The sequence below is a fragment of the Cebidichthys violaceus genome, unplaced genomic scaffold, assembly GCF_023349555.1.
Source record: "Cebidichthys violaceus isolate CVI_PGR_0920_01 unplaced genomic scaffold, fCebVio1.0.p SCAF_7, whole genome shotgun sequence".
NCBI lineage: Eukaryota > Metazoa > Chordata > Actinopteri > Perciformes > Stichaeidae > Cebidichthys > Cebidichthys violaceus.
The window spans coordinates 870,569-882,840 of NW_027176927.1; the positions used below are offsets into that span (position 1 = coordinate 870,569).

The following is a 12,272-nucleotide window of genomic DNA, read 5'->3' on the forward strand; positions in this document are numbered from 1 at the left end:
TCACCATTTTTACATTCTTATAAAAATGTGTATAAAACTCGTATACAATTGTAAATAAAGTTGTAAAATGACTGAAAGGACCGGAATTTAATAGCCATTGTAATATGCAAATTTTCCAGTGGCTTATTTGTAACATTTTCAGCAAAACGTATAGGGGGGATACAAATTCCTCCAGAGTGATTTTTCGGTCCGCTCTAAAACATAACCCGTCTCTATAATGCAGTGTCTCTGCTGCGCCATCTCGTGTTTTATTTTGTGTACTTCAGATTGTGCGTACTGTAATACCCTTGGTGAATATGGAGAAGTTACTACTATCCCAGAAAGGCCATGCTGATGATTTAGTTTTAATCTGCCAAGAGTTTGATTTGTCTGTCTCCTCAATGAAGTGAATGGAATCTCATTCTTGAAATTTGAAAAACTCAAAAACATTGTCAACATTTTTACCTTTATTGAAGAAAGTTTACATAATGTTTATAATCCAGAAGTTGATAAAAGAGCGGACGGAACTTTCTCTTCAGCATATAATTGCAGTGTATTTGTGATTAGAAATAAAGCAGTTTTGATTTGTTTTAAGCTGATATGTTGAAGGATTACAATGATGTGTTGCTTATCATACTCCTACACCATCCTCTTGTGTTTGGATGCATGATTAATAGATTTTAAGCACCAGGACTGGTCATGAGGACTTCCTTCAACACTGGCTGGTAAATGTCCTCATCTCTGCCTCCCTGCTGACACACAACAAAGTAAACTTACATAAAGTGACAACATGACAAAGTTCAAGAAAGTCAACTTTATAGTGTTACTCATGTTGTATACTACACTCACTGATCTAACCACATACTGTACACCTACTACAACTACTTCCATTACTAACGCTGATGTTGGATTTCCTGCAGATACTAGGACTACTACTTAAAGTACTATTGATCAGTAATTGACGTGGATTGTGCTCGGGTGTGTTCGTACCTCTTCCTTCCTCATGTTGAAGAGAGCTCTGATGCCCAGAACAGTGACGCCGATGCAGACGCACAGCTGGAGGACAGTCAGGACGATCATAGTAATGTCCATGGCTGTCATCAAATGCTGATACACGACAAGAAAGAAAGAAAAAGAAGGAATTCAGTTTGATTTGCAGATATTTTAAACTAAACTTTAAAATGTGAACGTTAATGATTTATCAGGTACAATCGAATGCAGACAGATTCCTGCACTATGAAACTGCCAAAGTCGGTTTAGAATTACACGATCAAGACTCCGCAGAATGCTCCATACTGTATGATTGTGTTTTCAAGTTTAACATTAAAGGCTGGAAAAATTCAATATTTTTGTTATTGTCAACAAATCTCATTAAAGGACAAAAATAAATATTGAATTCAAATTCCTCTGAGTTCCATTCTTTTCCATAGATTATCTATTTATTTTTTTAAAAACAGCTGAAAATAGTCCCAACAAATGCTCTATTAACTCCTCTGAGTAACAATTGCTGAAGACTACATTGTCCAGGTTTTGTGGAGCCATTAAATAAAAAAAGAAATCTAAATATGTAGGAAGTTTTTTAATGATTTATGACTTCAGCAGAAACGACTGAGCTTGGAGCTGAGAGCCACAGACAGAGTAAAGAAGTTGAAAAGTGCGGATAGACGGGCTGAACTAACATTATTGGTTCGTTGTTTTTAACAGGATGTGTTGACAACAACAAAAATAAAAACAGCTTTATCCTTTAAAGGTATGCTTACCTGGAAAAAGTATCTCACATATTTGCAGTTGTCACCAGAACGATGAGCATTGTACCCGTCACAAAACCTGGCGTTAGAGACATCGTTAATGTCTGTGGCATACATCCCAATGCCAACAACGGCGAAGATAGATCCAACTATGTTCACCAACACAGCAAAGCCCACCTGAGAGGAAAGAATACGTTATTCTTTTGACTTCACAGTGTCCCTTTTTCTTCTTTTCGTTAAATCTTAGTTTCAAACAGACAGGAGTGGACATTTATTTATTCATTTGGCGCCGGGTGCACAAGAGGGAGCAGGGAGTTCAAAATGTTATGATTGCAACAAATGCATTCTTCAATTTCATAATCAAAAACATTATTCATGAGCAAAGATCTGCTGCCTGTTTCATAATATCCGACAGAATATAAAGTGAAAATACGAGAAGAGACTGTTGGTCAGAATGACGCTGTTTTATAACGTTATTGTTAATTCTTTAACCTGACAGCGAGGAGAAAATGAGGTCACTGATTGACAGGCACATGCAGATGAACTAATGCAGAGAACTTCTGCAGCTGCATTTAAGTCACAGCCCACGTCATCCTCCGACCCCCCCCAGCCAGACCAGCCGCACCAAACGCTTCAGTAAGAGAGCCAGGATAAGAGGTGCATGTTTGAAAGGGCCTTTAGTCTTTACTTACCAAGCAAGGACAGGGGAACCGGTTGGCAAGAAGGGACAGGATTCCAGCTACGATGAACTGAAGAGAGGACATGAGAAAAAGAAGCCAGTGATATTTCCACGAGTTATTCTTCAAACAGCCAATGGAGCGTTTAAATGCATTTTAAAGTTCTGGTAATTGTGTCCGTTTCATGAGGCGTTACAAAAACATCAACAAAACCCCTGCTTTTGCCTTGGCTCTCTATAGTAATATGAAACCAAAGCAAAAGAATATTCTCCCAATATTATTTTACCACGCCGCCCAGCCAGTATGCAGCTCCCAAATGGGCAAAATCCTCAGGATGAAGGCTTGTTCGTCCTGGCCCAAGTCCGATGTTGAACAGGCCCACCATGATCTGTATAGTCTGTAAAAGATTCAAAACATTTAAATCTCTTTGTTTTAGACCTGGACATCTTAAGACTTTTAATAAACAGTTTCTCTCACCCCAAGAGCTGAAATTGTATTGCTCTGCATCAGCACCTTGTACCCTGAGGAGCACATCGGACTGCAGCAAAGAGTCTTGAGGATTTGACACAGAGGTGGTAACATGCTCTTACTGTCAGTCGCCACGGTGAACACAGTCACTCCCTTGTCTCCGACAACATCTCTCACACCTGCAACATGACATGGAGATTTCGGGATGGACGGCTGGATAGATGGAGTATTTATTAATCCCGTTGGGGGAATTGGCAGAGTTAGGGCAGCTCACTCACACATACATCACAAAACAAACACCGTAGGGACACGGTGCAAACACCTGCAGATTTATAGATGGCAGATTATGGACTTTTTAGTAATAGCCAGCAGAGGGTCAGTGTTTTGGTACTCCAGTTATTGCATAAGGATTTTCTTTATTTTTTGTTTACATCGAATAAAACTACTTTTGACTACAAACTACGAGCCTCATCATTGGACAGCTAACAAGACAACTTTAGCCTGCAAGAGCACGTAAGTTGGACATGAAGTGGCCAAGAAGGACGGTAAAATAAGCTGCCACTATAGGAGCCTTTAAACAATAACAAAATACTAACAACAAATCAACACCTCCTACACAGAAACGAGTCTAGCTTTCCGTCTCCTTGGTAACAGAAGTGAAACTCCTTCCTCCCTGTTATGTATCCATGGAGATGAAATGTTTGGCTTCAAATCGAAGATTGAAGCCAAACAGTTAAGGACAGTCGGTGTATATCTACCAGAGATCATCTAACAGAGACCATCTTCAACACACAACAACAGTCTTTTTAAAGACATATATTCTACCGATACCATCGGTCTTTTTCAAGACTCTTCTGTTAGCGCCATGGACATCCGCAAGAACGTTCCTTTTCAAGACTCTTCTGTTAGCGCCATGGACATCAGCAAGAACGTTGAGTGCAAGATCACAGTATGTAATGCTCAGGGCACCAGTAGCATCATAATAAAGCCTACTGCTACACCCAGTGCCATCTCCCCACCGCCGCAGGCCGCTACACCCGGTGCCGTCTCCCCACCGCCGCAGGCCGCTACACCCGGTGCCGTCTCCCCACCGCCGCAGGCCGCTACACCCGGTGCCGTCTCCCCACCGCCGCAGGCCGCTACACCCGGTGCCGCTCCTCAGGGCCGACCTCTGAAAGCCAATCCTCTTAAAGTGAAGCTCACCCTTGCCAACGCCGAGATTGAGCGCCTGAGAAAGCGTGTCAGAGACCTGGAGGCATCCCAACAAAGGTCTGACAGTGAAAAGTGGAGCTTCTGTCAAAGGGTCCATGATGGCGAGGTTAAATCAAGCCGTCTACAGAAGAGTCTCATGGTCGCTGATGAGCGCATAGACAAGCTGAAGGGTCTGAAGGGGACAGCGATCATCAACTACAACAAGATGGTTGAAGACTACGCAGGAAAACTCTCTGCTCTCAGCGAACACAACGAGAGCCTCTCGCTGAACCTGAAAGACTCTGAAAACATGCTCGTTTCCATGCAAGCCATCAACCAAGGTCTGACCGATAAATTGAAAGAACAGATCGCTAGGAACCACATGTTGTGCGATATACATCAGAGCCAGGAGGCAGACATATATCAGCTGAGAGAGGACAACAAAGTGCTGCTACATATCTGTCTGCCAGTGGAGAAAAAGAAGAGGTGGTTCTTCTTTAAAAGGTTGGAAAAGCAGGAGAGAAAAAACAAAGTGAAGGAGGAGAAGGATGAGAAAAAGGAAACTGGGTGCTTCAGCTTTCTGTCAAGGAAAAGACATGACAGAAATGTGGACGGGGCTCAATAGAAACATCTTCCTCCCCGCTTCACCTCCCCACCTCCCTCCCCAGTCTCCCCTTCCTTCATCCACCCTCTGCCCCATCTCTCCTGTCTATCTCACACACCTCAACAACCCAGACCATCGCGGCGCAGCCGCCGCTGCCACATGCGTCGCTCCACTCCGGACTCGGAGCAACCGACCGCAAGCAACAACGGCTAATCGTCGATCAGCCTGACCTCCGGTGTAGGACCCCGGTTTACCACACCGTCGAGCTGCCTTACCTTCGTTGTTGGACCTCGGGTACCACACCGTCGAGATGACTTACTTCCAGTGTCGGACCTCGGGTACCACACCATTGAACTGCCTTACCTTCGGTGTCGATCCACAGGAATCACACCGTCGAGCTGCCTGACCTCCGGTGTCGATCCACGGGAATCACACCGTCGAGCTGCCTGACCTCCGGTGTCGGACCTCGAGTACCACACCGTCGAGCTGCCTGACCTCCGGTGTCGATCCACGGGAATCACACCGTCGAGCTGCCTTACCTTCGTTGTTGGACCTCGGGTACCACACCGTCGAGATGACTTACTTCCAGTGTCGGACCTCGGGTACCACACCATTGAACTGCCTTACCTTCGGTGTCGATCCATGGGAATCACACCGTCGAGCTGCCTGACCTCCGGTGTCGATCCACGGGAATCACACCGTCGAGCTGCCTGACCTCCGGTGTCGGACCTCGAGTACCACACCGTCGAGCTGCCTGACCTCCGGTGTCGATCCACGGGAATCACACCGTCGAGCTGCCTGACCTCCGTTGTCGGACCTCGGGTACCACACCGTCGAGATGACTTACTTCCAGTGTCGGACCTCGGGTACCACACCATTGAACTGCCTGACCTCCGGTGTTGATCGACGGGAATCACACCGTCGAGCTGCCTGACCTCCGGTGTCGGACCTCGGGTACCACACCGTCGAGATGACTTACTTCCGGTGTCGGACCTCGGGTACCACACCATCGAACTGCCTGACCTCCGGTGTCGATCCACGGGAATCACACCGTCGAGCTGCCTGACCTCCGGTGTCGGACCTCGAGTACCACACCGTCAAGATGACTTACTTCCGGTGTCGGACCTCGGGTACCACACCGTCGAACTGCCTGACCTCCGGTGTCGATCCACGGGAATCACACCGTCGAGCTGCCATACCAGCATCCTGTTCCCCGGAACCCCGACTCGGAGAGCAAGTCCGCCTGAGCACCTGCGTCCGGAGCAAGTTCTTCAGTCCGGCCGTCCACCAGAGCACCGGTGTCCGGAGCCTTTCTGCCCTCCGGTGTCGATCCACGGGACATCTCGCCGACGATCTGCCTGCCCTCCGGTGTCGAGCTGCCGCTTCCGAGTCGCAGCGACCTCCAGTTCCCGCCGCCATGCCAGCATCCTGTTCCCCGGAGCCCTGACTCCGAGAGTCCAGTCCGTCTGAGCACCTGCGTCCGGCGAAAGTTCGGTCGTCCAGCCGTCCTTCTGGCTGACACAGGTGCTCAGAAGGTAAGCTGGACGACAAAACTTGCCCCAGACACAGGTGCTCAGGCAGACCGGACTCTTGGAGTCGGGGCTCTGGGGAAAAGGATGCTGGCCCAGTTCAGCAGTCCAGCCGCCCGCCGGAGCACCGGTGTCCGGAGCCCTTCTGCCCTCCGATGTTGATCCACGGGACATCTCAACGACAACCTGCCTGCCCTCCGGTGTCGAGCTGCCGCTTCAGAGCCGCAGCGACCTCCAGTTCCCGCCACCGGGCCAGCATCCTGTTTCCTGGAGCCCCAACTCCGAGAGTCCAGTCCGTCTGAGCACCTGTGTCTGGAGCAAGTTCGGTCGTCCAGCCGTCATTCTGAGCACCTGCGTTCGGCGAAAGTTCGGTCATCCAGCCGTCCTTCTGGCCGACACAGGTGCTCAGAAGGTAAGCTGGACGACCAAACTTACCCCAGACAAAGGTGCTCAGGCAGACCGGACTCTCGGAGTCGGGGCTCCGGGGAAAAGGATGCTGGCCCGGCGGCAGAAATTGGAGGTTGCTGCGGCTCGGAAGCGGCAGCTCGACAGCGGAGAGCAGCCAGATCAACGGTGAGATATCCCGTGGATCGACACCAGAGGGCTGGTAGATTGACAGGTACTTGAGGCAGAAGACGGTACTCGGGTTAAAGCTGGTTCGGGAATCAAGACGGAACCTCCAGGTCCAGCCGCCTCCGAGTCGCACCGAATTCCAGTTCCCGCCGCCGGCCAGCATCCTGTTGTGAGCCCCGACTCTGAGAGTCCTAGTCTGGTCCGCCTGAGCACCTGTGTGTGGAGCCCTTCTATGTCCCGTGGATCGACACCGGAGGGCAGGCAGATCGACGGTGAGATGTCCCGTGGATCGGCACCGGAGGACAGAAGGGCTCCGGACACCGGTGCTCCGGCGGACGTCAGAACTGCCGAACCTGCTCCGGACACAGGTGCTCAGGCGGACCGGACTCGGACTCTCGGAGTCGGGGAACAGGATGCTGGCCCAGCGGTGGGAAATGGAGGTCGCTGCGACTCGGAGGTGGCTGGAACTGAAGGTTCCATCTTGATTCCCAAACCAGCTTTAACCCGAGTACCGTCTTCCGCCTTGAGTACCTGTCAATCTACCAGCCTGTGGGGTCGATCCACGGGACATCACACCGTCGATCTGCCTGCCCACCGGTGTCGATCAACAGGACATCTCACCGTCGATCTGCCTGCCCACCGGTGTCGATCCACGGGACATCTCGCCGACAATCTGCTTGCCCTCCGGTGTCGAGCTGCCGCTTCAGAGTCGCAGCGACCTCCAGTTCCCGCCGCCGTGCCAGCATCCTGTTCCCCGGAGCCCCGACTCCGAGAGTCCAGTCCGTCTCAGCACCTGTGGCCGGAGCAAGTTAAGTCGTCCAGCCGTCCTTCTGAGCACCTGCGTCCGGCAAAAGTTCGGTCGTCCAGCCGTCCTTCTGGCTGACACAGGTGCTCAGAAGGTAAGCTGGACGACAAAACTTGCCCCAGACACAGGTGCTCAGGCAGACCGGACTCTTGGAGTCGGGGCTCTGGGGAAAAGGATGCTGGCCCAGTTCAGCAGTCCAGCCGCCCGCCGGAGCACCGGTGTCCGGAGCCCTTCTGCCCTCCGATGTTGATCCACGGGACATCTCAACGACGACCTGCCTGCCCTCCGGTGTCGAGCCGCCGCTTCAGAGCCGCAGCGACCTCCAGTTCCCGCCACCGGGCCAGCATCCTGTTTCCTGGAGCCCCAACTCCGAGAGTCCAGTCCGTCTGAGCACCTGTGTCTGGAGCAAGTTCGGTCGTCCAGCCGTCATTCTGAGCACCTGCGTTCGGCGAAAGTTCGGTCATCCAGCCGTCCTTCTGGCCGACACAGGTGCTCAGAAGGTAAGCTGGACGACCAAACTTACCCCAGACAAAGGTGCTCAGGCAGACCGGACTCTCGGAGTCGGGGCTCCGGGGAAAAGGATGCTGGCCCGGCGGCAGAAATTGGAGGTTGCTGCGGCTCGGAAGCGGCAGCTCGACAGCGGAGAGCAGCCAGATTAACGGTGAGATATCCCGTGGATCGACACCAGAGGGCTGGTAGATTGAGAGGTACTCGAGGCAGAAGACGGTACTCGGGTAAAAGCTGGTTCGGGAATCAAGACGGAACCTCCAGGTCCAGCCGCCTCCGAGTCGCACCGAATTCCAGTTCCCGCCGCCGGGCCAGCATCCTGTTGTGAGCCCCTACTCCGAGAGTCCGAGTCCGGTCCGCCTGAGCACCTGTGTCCGGAGCCCTTCTATGTCCCGTGGATCGACACCGGAGGGCAGGCAGATCGACGGCATGATGTCCCGTGGATCGACACCGGAGGGCAGGCAGATCGACGGTGAGATGTCCCGTGGATCGGCACCGGAGGACAGAAGGGCTCCGGACACCGGTGCTCCGGCGGACGTCAGAACTGCCGAACCTGCTCCGGACACAGGTGCTCAGGCGGACCGGACTCGGACTCTCGGAGTCGGGGAACAGGATGCTGACCCGGCGGTGGGAAATGGAGGTCGCTGCGACTCGGAGGTGGCTGGAACTGAAGGTTCCATCTTGATTCCCAAACCAGCTTTAACCCGAGTACCATCTTCCGCCTTGAGTACCTGTCAATCTACCAGCCTCCGGTGTCGATCCACGGGACATCTCACCGTCGATCTGCCAGCCCACCGGAGTCGATCCACGGGACATCTCACCGTCGACCTGCCTGCCCTCCGGTGTCGATCCACGGGACATCTCACCGTCGATCTGCCTGCCCTCGAGAGTCGATACACAGGACATCTCACCGTCAAACAAAATCAAATAAATAATCAAATCAATGTTCTATGTTTCTAGATCTCTAATTAAATGTGCATCATATTAATACAATTGTATGACATGATGGTGACTATAAAGAAGAAGTACTGGAATCTGTTCAACCCTCCTGCTATGTTCGGTCCTCATGTACAGCAATGATGTTCCCTGGTGAATTTGACCCGGCCCATGTTTAATCATCCAAAAGTGGTCAGAAACCAAAAAATCATAATAAATATAGTTTGTAAATTTGGATAGCTCACTCGATTTCATGAAAAATACAAAACAAATGTTGGCTACTTTGGAAAAACCTAGATATAAATTGCATCAGTCTACCAAATTGTATTTTTTTACATTTTGAAACTTTTGATGTACTTTGATGTAGATAAATATGATGAGACACCTCTGCTGTTCAGGGTCATATTGACCCGCTCACTCAAAATCAAGCCAAATCAGTCATAAGGATTTGTATTGAAAGTAAACTTGATTTATGTTTATTTATCGTGTTAAGAAACAGACATTTACAAAAATTAACAAGAGATGAGCGCAATGAACGAGGTGTGTGTCTTTGTGTGCGCTTGTCTGTGTATCTGCGTCAGCACACGAGTGACATGTCGTCACGGTGTGCTTTGTTCAAATACCTTTTGGCACTGTCTTTATAATATTTTCGGATCGACCTACATATGTGAACAAACATTCTCCTTGATGGAGTTTAATTAATCCAGATCCTCTCTCACTGACGATCAGCTGTCAGCTGTCCTTCACATCTCACCTCACACATTCAACCTGACTTCAGTTCATCGTTCACTGAACTGACAAACAGAAAATGAGGTCATTGGACTACAAACAATAGTAATAAAAGTACTAATCTATCAGATACATGATCCCTGTCAGTGTTTTACTATTATATATGGATATTACAAATGTATATTTCTTTGGATCACTATTCCTGCTGCAGATGTTTCAGGTGTAGCTTATTTTAATTCTTTTATACTCTGTTGTTCAGTTTGGGTAGTTAGGAAGGGTTTGAACAAATATAATGTGCAAAGTAACTAGTAACTAAAGCTGCCAGACAAATGTAGTGGAGTAAAAAGTACAAAGTTGAATAAAAGAGAAATACTCAAGTAAAGTACCTTGGAATTGTACATAAGTACAGTACTTAAGCAAATATACTTAGTTACATTCCACCACTGATCATAATATTTACTCTTACCACTCGCAGCTTATCAAAACCAGTGGCGGGCCGTGCATTGTACGCTATAGACAAATGAACAATAGTAACGCTATCACTCCCTCCAGGAAATACACGACAGCTTAGTTGTTGTTACTGACGGATTTATTCGTCTGTCAACACCAAGAGGGAAAATGAGTCCACTTGAAAACACATGAATCTTGTGAAAGTAGATCACTTAAAAACGTAAACTTAACTTTAACAGTTTAACTTTAACACTTAGCGCGGAGTATGTAGACCAGGCCTGGCCAACCCGCGGCTCCCGAGCCGCATGCGGCTCTTTGCCCGGTTTCATGCGGCTCTTACGTTTATATCGAAGTTTGTATTTGTGTTTTTTTAATGTGCGTCTTCGCTTCGTTTGAGTTCAATACGGTATTTTCGTCAAACGCGCATGTGCGTGTTCGCTTCGTTTGAGTTCAATACGGTATTTTCGTCAAACGCGCATGTGTGTGTTCGCTTCGTTGGAGTTCAATACGGTATTTTCGTCAAAAGCGCATGTGCGTGTTCGCTTCGTTTGAGTTCATTACGGTATTTTCGTCAAACGCGCATGTGTGTGTTCGCTTCGTTGGAGTTCAATACGGTATTTTCGTCAAACGCGCATGTGCGTATTCGCTTCGTTTGACTTCAATACGGTATTTTCGTCAAACGCGGATGTGCGTGGGATGAAAATACCTCTGTGTCAAGTTTGCTCTCAAAATGTCAGGAAAAAAATGCACAGAAAAACGAAAATATGAAGATGAACACAGGACGTTTTTAACAGAGTGGGAGAGTTTATATTTTTTTGTTGAACGTAATGGAAAGCCATTCTGCCTTATATGTCAGGCGTCATTAGCGCATTTCAAAGCTTCAAATCTTCAGCGCCACTTCAGCTCACTCCATGCTAACATCGACCAGGAATTTCCAAAAGGGACTGAACTTTGCAAGCACAAGTTGGTCACTTTGAAAAGTCAGGCAGAAAAGCAGATACAATTTTTCCAAAAATTTACGAAGCACTCAGAGACTGTAACGCTTGCATCGTATCAACTGGCTTGGAACATTGCACGGGCCAAAAAGCCATACAATGAAGGGGAGTTCGTTAAAAAATGCCTCGGTGACGTTGTTGAAATCTTGTCTCCTGGAAACGACAAACTAAAACGAATGGTATCAGACGTCCAACTGTCCCGCCACACTGTTGAACACAGAATATCGGACATTAACAAGGCTATTGAATCACAGTTGCACTCTGACCTTCAAGCATGTGAGTATTTTAGTGTCGCATTGGATGAGAGTTGTGACATACAAGACAAGCCTCAGTTGGCAATATTTGCACGGTCTGTGTCAAACGATTGTTTGATCAAAGAAGAACTCCTTGATATTGTGCCATTAAAAGACAGAACCCGTGGCATAGATGTGAAAGAAACAATGATGGCTGCATTTGCGAAAGCAAATCTGCCCATACCAAAACTAACTGCAATAGCTACGGATGGAGCGCCAGCCATGATCGGATCTGTGAACGGGCTTGTGGGGCTGTGCAAAGCTGACCAAACATTTCCCGAGTTTTGGAATTTCCACTGCATCATCCACAGGGAGCAACTCGTGTCTAAATCATTGAATTTAAACAATGTCATGAAGCCTGTGATGGAAATCGTCAACTACATCCGCACACATGCGCTTAACCACCGGCAATTCAAAAATCTCATCGCTGAGCTGGACCAAGGGCTTCCAGGTGACCTGCCGCTGCACTGCACTGTGAGGTGGCTGTCAAAAGGCCAGGTACTCTCTCGCCTCTTTCAGCTTTTGGATGCCGTGAAACTGTTCATGGAAGAGAAGGACAAGGACTATCCCGAGCTCTCGGACCTCGAGTGGATTATGGATCTGGCCTTTTTGGTCGACATGCTGAGTCACTTGGACAGACTGAACCTGACCTTGCAGGGTAAGTTAAAAATGCTGCCTGACCTGGTGCAAAGTGTGTTTGCATTTGTCAACAAACTGAAGCTGTTCAAGGCGCATATTCAAAAGGGAGATTTAACACATTTTCCCACTCTGCTAGAAGCCAGCGGGCA

The 12,272-nt window shown here is 48.8% G+C and overlaps 1 protein-coding gene and 1 long non-coding RNA gene across 2 annotated transcripts; both read right to left on the reverse strand.

Annotated features, from left to right (window-relative positions):
* Nucleotides 1–426: 426 nt before the first annotated feature.
* Nucleotides 427–1,078, reverse strand: LOC137891368 (uncharacterized). The gene is made up of 2 exons (XR_011105342.1): nucleotides 970–1,078; nucleotides 427–728 (listed from the first exon to the last, which is right to left on the reverse strand). It is a non-coding gene; the product is annotated as an uncharacterized lncRNA (long non-coding RNA).
* Nucleotides 1,079–1,566: 488 nt separating this feature from the next.
* Nucleotides 1,567–3,808, reverse strand: LOC137891020 (membrane-spanning 4-domains subfamily A member 8-like). Its single transcript, XM_068735429.1, has 5 exons — nucleotides 2,882–3,808; nucleotides 2,691–2,801; nucleotides 2,420–2,476; nucleotides 1,740–1,904; nucleotides 1,567–1,599 (listed from the first exon to the last, which is right to left on the reverse strand). Exons 1-5 carry the CDS (start codon nucleotides 2,984–2,986, stop codon nucleotides 1,567–1,569), a joined length of 471 nt encoding a protein of 156 aa, XP_068591530.1. The 5' UTR covers nucleotides 2,987–3,808.
* Between the last annotated feature and the right edge of the window lie 8,464 nt (nucleotides 3,809–12,272).